Source organism: Triticum dicoccoides, chromosome 3A, assembly GCF_002162155.2.
Source record: "Triticum dicoccoides isolate Atlit2015 ecotype Zavitan chromosome 3A, WEW_v2.0, whole genome shotgun sequence".
NCBI lineage: Eukaryota > Viridiplantae > Streptophyta > Magnoliopsida > Poales > Poaceae > Triticum > Triticum dicoccoides.
Window position 1 is genome coordinate 448,184,067 of NC_041384.1, and position 10,136 is coordinate 448,194,202.

A 10,136-nucleotide genomic window follows, 5' to 3' on the forward strand; every position below is an offset into this window, starting at 1 on the left:
GTATCCATCCTTCAACACATAACCAAGAAAACCTTCGGAAATCATTTACCTCAACCTTCGAAAAGCATCCGTTATATGAGTTATGGCAATACTCCCGAATTCCCGCCCCAGTACTGGTGGCGTCGAGGTTATCTCACCAACAACTGCATAAAAGAGATTTTCGATGTCGGCGAAACTCAGGTATTCCAGAAATGCAACGATAAAATTGTGACGACAACACCTTGGAGCTCAACTCCCCGGGACACTGCCACAACCCCTAAATGTCAGGAGGCACCAAAAACAATGTTCTCGTCACAAAACCATCGGAACGATTCCAAGATACCCGCGTGATCCTAAAAAATTAGTGAAATTTGAGAAGAGAAGAGTCAAAACTCTACGTCAGGAGGCCTCACCAGAGCGACGAAGGAACTGAGGAGTAAAAAGAATCCTACTCTCCGATATATATAATCCTAAAGTCGGGGAAGGCTCTGATTACCAAAACTTGTAACGCTCCAGACACACCCGCCGGTGGTCGTTACTCCTGGCAGGATCTAGACTGGCCCCATAGATCAATACTACTTTTTTCTGCGCATTTTGTCCTCACTCATGCATACCCGGAAGTAACTTCCCGGTCGGTCACCCATCCTGACACTACTCCAAGCTGAACACGCTTAACTTTGAAGTTCTGTCCGAATAGGCTCCCGGAAAAGAAGGAATTCCTATTTATATGAGTAGTCTCTCATCCCTAATAAATCAGGCAACCTGGCTCCAGGGAACACCAACATGGACCGCGCCAGCCGGCGGCGGCCCTGGGGGCGGCGGCGGCAGGGCCGACAGCGGCACCATGGGGGAGGTAGGCGATGACGAGGGAGTCCGAGGCAGAGACCCCAGCCCGACTGGCACCGGCGGCGCACGACCAGAGCGAAGAGCCGGCGGCGGTCGCAGGGATCCACCGGCGACGAGTTGCGGGGGCGGGGCGCGGGCGGGTGCAGTCCCTGAAAATGTGGCCCTCCCCATCGCAGCGCACGCACACCGGAGGATATGTGCACATGGCAAATATGTGCTTATCACTTCCACAGTTGTAGCAGCAGCCGACGAGCTTCGCCGGAATCCGGCCCCACAGAGGCCGCGAGGACGGAAGGATGTTGGGCCACCTGCTCGGGGTAGAGCGGCGCGCCGGCCTGGGTGGGGAGCGCGCCGGTGCGGCCGCCGCCCGACGCCCAGCCTGCGTCTGCCATGGAGCCTCGCCATTGCACACCCCGCGCCGTACCCGCCACGTCGGGCACCACGAGCAGGGGGCGCAAGACCGGCCTAGGGGGCGGCGGCGGCGGTGGCGGAGGGGACGGGGGCAGGGAGCCGGAGGAGGACGCCGAGAGGGACACCCTAGATGCCATGGAGAACCGGCGAGGGGAGGTGGTCGCCGGGACCGGAGTGGCCACCGGCGAGGGGGGGTGGCCGCCTGCTCCGGAGCGGACGCCGGCGCGGGCTTGGTGGACGCCGGGGTCGGGGTGGCCGCCGGCGCTAGGAGGAGAAGGAGGAGGGGCGCTATCAATTTCGAGCGTCTTATGAACGAATCTGCCGCCGGCTCATCCTCCAAACCCGACGCCGCCTCCCTCGACCTCTCCTTCTCAGGTGCCCTCCGCCCCTCTTCCTCCTTGCCCCGCGAACTCTACTTCCCGTTTCCGCCGGAAATTGGTGTAGAGCAGTAGAACTGCAGATCTGTGATTAAGGCTGTTGTACTTATCGATGCCCTAAATTTGCAGTGATAAGTTGAGTAGGTCCGAATATGTTGATAGCAGAATTGTCAGTTGTAACTGTCTCGTTAAAAATAAAGTACAAATTAGCTTGCTTTCTGATGTAGATTAATAGAGAACCGAAGTATCACTGTAACACAAAACTTTACGCCTGAATAATTTCTTTGTAGCTTAACAGTTGTTAAATTCTGGGTTCTTACCTGCGGATGAGATGAGATCAATCTCAAGATCTCACTTAATTGATGTTTGTGTTCATATTCCCCTTTGCAAGTTACTGCGGTTGCATGTCTTGGCCCAGATATGCTTAACTTATCTTATGATCTTACCTGTACAAAACCATCAAACCAGTCAGTATTGGTAATAAAAAGGAAACTTGGATTCAGTAAATATCTGATTCGCAAGAGCTTAGGCCTTTCATCATGGCATGTCAGGCTCGTACTAGACAACCTTTGCAATTATAACCTTCAAATGTTGATTACCAAACTTCTGATTTAACATTGTTTATGTGCAGTCAGTTTATGCACTTGTTTCCACTAATAGTAAAATGCAATGGTCTCTCTTGATTTTAAACAACACATTACAGTTGTCTGCAATTGTTAACTGAACTTTAATTAATCCTTGTTGCCTTCCGATTGATGGTAACTTTCCTCTTACAGAGGATGGAAGGAGTGGCACATTTATGATTGGTAACCAGAGGTTTCCTGCATCTCTCTTGGATCTCCCAACCGTTGTGGAGTCATATAAAACATATGATGATTCCTTTTTAGTTAAAATTGCTGATATTGGTCAGGTATAAAAGTGAAGATTTGTGTATATATCTTGTTAATTTGTAGGCCTCATAATAATTTTAAACTGGAACAGATGGTAATGGTAAGAGAAGAAGATGATCCTGCTCCAGAAGGAGCTGAATACAAGCATGGACTTACTCCTCCAATGAGGGATGCACGCAGGCGACGTTTTTGTAGAGAGCCTGACTTGAGTGTATGTGAAATTGACTACCCTTCAGCCATATTTGTTTCCCATGTTGATGAAAACACACTGTTAATCAGGATGCTAAAGATTGCGTGCACTCATTTCTGCAGGCAGAGCTTGTTCACCGAGTTGAGAAGGATCTTATAAGTATTATGCAAGGAGTGCCTGTCAGTATCCTTTTGGTCCGTGCGATTTGCCAAATGCATCTCATTATCGCAATAGAACAAATGACTAGTAATTGTTTTGTCCTGTACTGTTTAGTTGGTAGTTTTGCACTTCCATTGGCTCATCAACTTCCTGATGAATAAACTGCTTGCCCTTTACTTTAGAAGCCATGATGTCTATATGTAGTTCCTTGTTGATAAGGATAACGTTCAGTATCTCTTAAGCATGTCGTTATAGTGATTGCATATAGAGGGTTCCATGTTGGAATTTTGCTAGTAGGTCTTTGGCCCAAAGCCCAACTAAAATTCTGAAATTCTCTTGGCCCATTCATGCACACATGTGAGTGGAGTGAGTGAGGCTAAAGTTTAGTCCCACCCCGGAAGTTGAGAGAGAGTTGCACCTCTTTATAAGGTGAGCTCTTCTACCACTTGTATGAGCATGAGAAGAGAAGACCTACACGCGCGCTCCTCCTCCTCGCTCGCCTCGCCACGCCACGCCTCGCCTCGTCACGACGCGCCGCGGGTTGCGGGATTGAGCTGAGGACAGAGCTATGCACGTTGTCTATATTTTTGCTACACGGGAAAAATTAATGAGTCATTAATTAATAATTAACGGACACGTTAATTACTGAACCGTTTTCGATTCTTTTGGATCGTGACGACTCGGACGTGGGGGTTACTCCCACGACCTACCCGGCCCGCACTATATAGTCAGGCAGATGTCTACCCTAGCCGCCGCCGCTTCGTATGGTTTCTTACCACCATTCCAGATCATTGTGACGCCAAGCAAGTCTTCTCCATCCCTCCTTCCGGCGTGCACCGCGAGAAGGGACAGCAGGCCTCCGGAACCCCGCCTCTCATGATCCTGTACATGAGAGGGGCGATTAGGTTTTTGGGGAGCGCACTCGCGCGACTGCTGGCAGCGACGACTTCACGAACGACGACTTCTTTCCCGACCTCGGCAACCTCATCCTCGACGACATGGGCGACAACGTCAACGCCGGCGGTGCTGCACCCGCTGCACCGTATGTGATTCTATCCTTCCTGTTCGAGATCGTGGTAGAATTCATGTTTCTAGTATGTGCCCTAGATGTGATATGTTCATCTGCTATGCTAGTTCGCATGATTAGTTTAATCTCTGCTGCTGTGGTCATGATTTATCTTCTGTTTATTCGGATTAAATCTCGTAGTAATTTGCTCATATTTCCAACAATCCAAAAACCTTATTATAGGCAATTTACTCCGAGTGGTTTTGCTGCGCATCTGAAGTCGCCTGCCTTTAAGGGGGCGCAATATAAGAGGTGGCGCATGAGAGCAGTCTACTGGTTTCAGACCATGGGCTGCTATGATGCCACCAAGGGCAAGCTTGAGGGCGATCTTAATCCAGCACAGCTGGAAGCTTTTGAGAAGATCGATACCCTCTTTAAAGGCGCTCTTCTGAGTGTTCTTGATGACTCCATTGTGGATTCGTATATGTCGTTTGACAACGGCAAGGACATGTGGGCTGCGCTCGAGGCCAAGTTTGGTGCCTCGGACGCCGGCAGCGAGTTGTACATCATGGAGCAATTCTATGACTACAAGATGACTGATGAGCGCCCTGTTGTACAGCAGGCTCATGAGATACAGTCGCTCGCAAAAGAACTTGAATACTTCAAGTGTGTGTTGCCGGAGGCATCATTGCCAAGCTTCCACCTTCGTGGAACAATTTTGCTACTTCCCTGAAACACAAGAGACAGGAGTTTTCCGTTGTGGATCTCATTGGTACTCTTGATGTTAAAGAGAAGGCGAGAGCAAAGGACACACGTGCTCGAGTTGCTGAGGGAGGTTCTAGTGCCCACATGGTACAGAAGAAGAACTCCCAGCCCAACAAGTTCAGAAACAACAAGAACAAAACTCAGGGCAAAGGCAAGTTTGATACAAAGAACAAGCCATCACATTCTACCAACTTCAAGAAGAATTCTCATAAGAAGGGGAAGGGACTTTGCCATGTCTGCGGTGATCCTAATCACTGGGCTCCAAAGTGTCCTAACCGCTTTGAGGAGCGCGAACATGAGAAGAGCGGCAAGTCCGCTAATGTTGTCATCGGTGATACTGATATGAAGGAATCAGGGTACGGTATTTTTCCTACCATCCTTTCAGTATTTCAATCCCCTGATTGGTTAATTGACACCGGTGCCAATGTACATGTTTGTGCTGACGCCTCCATGTTTTCTTCTTACTAGGCAACAGGGACTTCACCCGTGCTGATGGGGAACGGGTCACATGCCATCGTTCGAGGTGTTGGTACGGTCGATCTGAAGTTTACTTCGGGGAAGACTGTGCGTCTGAAGAACGTTTATCATGTGCCGTCCATCAATAAAAATCTCGTTAGCGGTTCCCTTTTATGTCGAGATGGTTTTAAGTTGGTTTTCGAATCCAATAAAGTTGTAATTTCTAAGTGTGGACAATTTGTTGGAAAAGGCTATGAGTGCGGAGGCTTGTTCCGCCTATCTTTGTCAGATATTTGCACTAAAGTTAATAATAATGTTTGCCACAATAATGAGTCTGATACTTGGCATTCACGACTTTGTCATATTAACTTTGGTTGCATGACGCGGCTAGCCAATATGAATTTAATTCCGAAAATCTCTACTGTCAAAGGCTCTAAGTGCCAAGTATGTGTGCAAGCTAAGCAACCTCGCAAGTCCCATAAGACTGCAGAGGCAAGAGACTTGGCACCACTAGAGCTTATACATTCTGATCTTTGTGAGATGAATGACGTGTTGACAAAAGGTGGAAAGAGATACTTCATGACGTTGATTGATGACTCCACTAGATATTGTTATGTGTATCTTCTGAAATCAAAAGATGAGGCTTTGACTTTCTTTAAAAACTATAAAGCTGAGGCAGAGAACCAACTTGATCGGAAAATTAAACGACTTAGGTCTGATCGTGGTGGAGAGTATTTTTCCAATGAATTTGATCTGTTTTATGCGGAACATGGTATAATCCATGAGAGGACGCCTCCCTACTCACCCCAGTCAAATGGGGTAGCCGAAAGAAAGAACGGAACTCTAACTGATATGGTTAACACCATGTTAGACACTTCGGGTCTATCCAAGGAATGGTGGGGGGGAGGCGCTAATGACTGCGTGTCATGTCCTAAACCGAGTTCCCACAAAGCATAAAACCATGACTCCATTTGAGGAATGGGAAAGGAAAAGGTTGAAACTCTCTTACCTACGTACTTGGGGTTGTTTGGCGAAAGTCAATATACCAATTCCCAAGAAGCGCAAGCTTGGACCAAAAACTGTGGATTGTGTTCTTCTGGGCTATGCTTTTCATAGCATCGACTATAGATTTTTGATAATAAAATCTGAGGTATCCGACATGCATGTTGGTATGATTATGGAATCAAATGATGCAACTTTGTTTGAGGACATATTTCCTATGAAGGATATGTCGAGTTCATCAAATCAGGAGATACCTACTCCATCTAGTGAGGAATTCACTGTAATTCCTGAACCCACCATTGCGATGGAACATGTTGAGAATCCTGTTGAGGATGACAATGGAACTCCTGTGAGGAGTAAGAGACAGAGGACTGCAAAATCTTTTGGTGATGATTTCATTGTGTACCTCATGGATGACACACCCAGGACTATTTCAGAAGCCTATGCATCTCCTGATGCTGACTACTGGAAGGAAGCTGTACGTAGCGAGATGGATTCCATCTTAGCTAACGGTACCTGGGAGATCACTGACCCTCCTTATGGGTGCAAACCTGTAGGATGTAAGTGGGTGTTCAAGAAGAAGCTTAGACCTGATGGTACGATTGAAAAGTACAAGGCACGGCTTGTGGCCAAGGGTTATACCCAGAAAGAAGGTGAAGACTTCTTCGATACTTACTCACTCGTGGCTAGACTGACCATAATTCGGGTGCTACTATCACTGGCTGCCTCACATGGTCTTCTCGTTCATCAAATGGACGTTAAGACGGCTTTCCTCAATGGAGAGTTGAAGGAGGAAATTTACATGGATCAGCCAGATGGTTTTGTAGTACCTGGTCAGGAAGGAAAGGTGTGCAAGTTATTAAAGTCTTTATATGGCCTTAAACAAGCTCCTAAGGAGTGGCATGAGAAGTTCGAAAGAACATTAACTGCTGCCGGCTTTGTAGTAAACGATGGTGACAAGTGCGTGTACTATCGCTATGGTGGGGGCGAAGGAGTTATTCTTTGTCTGTATGTCGACGACATATTGATCTTTGGAACCAAACTTGATTTAATCAAGGAGGTTAAGGATTTCTTATCTCGCTGTTTTGAGATGAAGGATCTAGGAGTAGCTGATGTTATCTTAAACATCAAGCTGTTGAGAGATGAGAATGGTGGGATCACACTGCTTCAGTTCATTATGTGGAAAAGGTCTTGAGTCGTTTTGGGTATAGCGACTGCATGCCTTCTCCAACTCCATATGATGCTAGTGTGTTGCTTCGAAAAAATCGACGGATTGCTAGAGATCAATTGAGGTATTCTCAGATTATTGGCTCGCTTATGTATTTGGCGAGTGCCACGAGGCCTGACATCTCTTTTGCTGTGAGCGAGCTGAGTCGGTTTGTGTCAAAACCGAGAGATGATCATTGGCATGCGCTTGAGAGAGTTATGCGCTATTTAAAAGGCACCACGAGCTATGGGATTCACTACACCAGGTATCCAAGGGTACTGGAGGGCTATAGTGACTCAAACTGGATATCTGATGTTGATGAGATTAAGGCCACAAGTGGTTATGTTTTTACACTTGGTGGTGGCGCTGTTTCCTGGAAGTCTTGCAAGCAGACCATCTTAACGAGGTCAACTATGAAAGCAGAACTCACAGCATTAGACACTGCCACTATTGAAGCAGAGTGGCTTCATGAATTATTGATGGACTTACCTATGGTTGAAAAACCAATATCCCCTATCCTGATGAACTATGATAATCAAACTGTGATCGTCAAGATAAACAGTTCTAAGGACAATATGAAGTCCTCAAGACATGTGAAGAGGAGACTAAAATCTGTCAGAAAATTGAGGAACTCTGGAGTTATTACGTTGGATTATATCCAAACGTCGAAAAACTTGGCAGATCCCTTCACAAAGGGTCTATCACGTAATGTGATAGATAATGCATCGATGGAGATGGGTTTGAGACCCACTGCATGAGTTGTCCATAGTGGTAACCCACTCTATATGATCGGAGATCCCGTGAAGTAGAAGTGGGAGACAAGCTGTTGGTCAGCTGGGAGGAGAGTATCCCTATATTACAATAGTCTCCTAATCTGCATGGCAGGTTGATACTTATCTTAATGTGTTCCAAGTGGCTTATTCGGGTAAGCAGAGATGTTGTCCTGCAGAACATCTTCTGAGGAACACACCTATATGAATTTGACTGTTAACGTCACAGTCTGTGAGAATTGAGTGTTCTCTAATAAATTCATGAAAGGCCATGGAGTATGACGTATACGCTCCACCCGCGGGGAAGCCTTGCGGCAGCCCAGTATCGGTCAAGAATTTGTGTGAAACTAGTTTCACAGAAAACTTGTAGTTCAAGGCATAGTCCACTATTCAAGTTGTGATCTAGTGTAGCATAAATTTCTAAGTGAAAGTTCAACTTCACAGTCTCCACTAAGCACCGGTATATAAACAATGTTTTAGAACTAAATGATGAGATGTGCCAATGAGACTTTGTGGGAAATTGTTGGAATTTTGCTAGTAGGCCTTTGGCCCAAAGCCCAACTAAAATTCTAAAATTCTCTTGGCCCATTCATGCACACATATGAGTGGAGTGAGTGAGGCTAAAATTTAGTCCCACCCCGAAAGTTGAGAGAGAGTTGCACCTCTTTATAAGGTGAGCTCTTCTACCACTTGTATGAGCATGAGAAGAGAAGACCTACACGCGCGCTCCTCCTCCTCGCTCGCCACGCCACGCCACGCCTCGTCACGACGCGCCGCGGGTTGCGGGATTGAGCCGAGCCGAGGACAGAGCTATGCACGTTGTCTATATTTTTGCTGCACGGGAAAAATTAATGAGTCATTAATTAATAATTAACGGATGCGTTAATTACTGAACCGTTTCCGATTCTTTTGGATCGTGACGACTCGGACGTGGGGTTTACTCCCACGACCTACCCGGCCCGCACTATATAGTCAGGCAGACGTCTACCCTAGCCGCCGCCGCTCCGTATGATTTCTCACCACTGTTCCAGATCATTGCGCCGCCAAGCAAGTCTTCTCCATCCCTCCTTTCGGCGTGCACCGCGAGAAGGGACAGCAGGCCTCCGGAACCCCGCCTCTTGTGATCCTGTACGGGAGAGGGGCGATCAGGTTTTTGGGGAGCGCACTCGCGCGACTGCTGGCAGCGACGACTTCACGAACGACGACTTCTTTCCCGACCTCGGCAACCTCATCCTCGACGACATGGGCGACAACGTCAATGCCGGCGGTGCTGCACCCGCTGCACCGTATGTGATTCTATCCTTCCTGTTCGAGATCGTGGTAGAATTCATGTTTCTAGTATGTGCCCTAGATGTGATATGTTCATCTGCTATGCTAGTTCGCATGATTAGTTTAATCTCTGCTGCTATGGTCATGATTTATCTTCTATTTATTCGGATTAAATCTCGTAGTAATTTGCTCATATTTCCAACATTCCAAACCTAACCTTCAAAACCTGGAATGCCTCGTCGAAAGTTGTTTTGTATCACGACTGCATCACGTTCATGGGTTAAACCATCATAAAAAGAAACCTCGTTGTTTATATGCAAATCTGTCTGCGTGTAAAGTTCTTTAACTTGTTTGTAGACCAGAATGCTAGTGTAGCTGGAGGCGGTGAAGGTGGTGATCGCAAGAAAGCTGCACCAGCTCCTGCACCCAAGCCTAACGTTCAAGAGCCTGATCGGAGCGACTCTGATGAGTCAGACAGCTGAAGTGGACCAAAATAGACAGTGCTACTTCAGTAGGCCGAGCAAACCCAGTGTATGTATTAGGTAATTCAGATCAAAGAACGCACACTTTTACCAAGCAAACACGCTTGTTGTCTTCTACTGTACCGATTATCATCTCATCAGTAATAATAAGAGTGACCTTCCATTATGGTGGAAAAGTGCCAGTATCGTCCCATAAGGTGGTGCTCGAGTCTTTACTTGTTCAGCCGGATGTTGATTATTGATTACCAGTGCCGCAATGTTGCTGATTTCATAAGATTCAGTTGCGAATGCTGAAGATTTCATGTGCTTCATTTTGTTGCACTGCTA

At 46.9% G+C, this 10,136-nt stretch overlaps 1 protein-coding gene across 2 annotated transcripts; it reads left to right on the forward strand.

Moving 5' to 3' along the window:
- The first annotated feature begins 747 nt into the window (after nt 1–747).
- Nucleotides 748–9,975, forward strand: LOC119268504. Of its 2 annotated transcripts, none has more exons than XM_037550160.1 (5): nt 748–1,611; nt 2,390–2,523; nt 2,595–2,714; nt 2,816–2,876; nt 9,690–9,830. In XM_037550160.1, exons 1-5 carry the CDS (start codon nt 1,122–1,124, stop codon nt 9,695–9,697), a joined length of 813 nt encoding a protein of 270 aa, XP_037406057.1. In that variant the 5' UTR covers nt 748–1,121; the 3' UTR covers nt 9,698–9,830. The 2 variants fall into 2 exon arrangements, with proteins under 2 accessions (XP_037406057.1, XP_037406056.1); XM_037550159.1 differs by having other exon boundaries at nt 753–1,611; nt 9,685–9,975.
- Nucleotides 9,976–10,136: the final 161 nt, after the last annotated feature.

Excerpts from the sequence above, each read along its gene's own strand:
- LOC119268504 (XM_037550159.1), top strand. The coding sequence starts at position 1,122 with ATGTTGGGCCACCTGCTCGGGGTAGAGCGGCGCGCCGGCCTGGGTGGG. Across the intron at positions 1,612-2,389 it reads CCTCGACCTCTCCTTCTCAG|AGGATGGAAGGAGTGGCACA; the intron begins GTGCCCTCCGCC and ends TTCCTCTTACAG. Across the intron at positions 2,877-9,684 it reads TATGCAAGGAGTGCCTGTCA|ACCAGAATGCTAGTGTAGCT; the intron begins GTATCCTTTTGG and ends ACTTGTTTGTAG.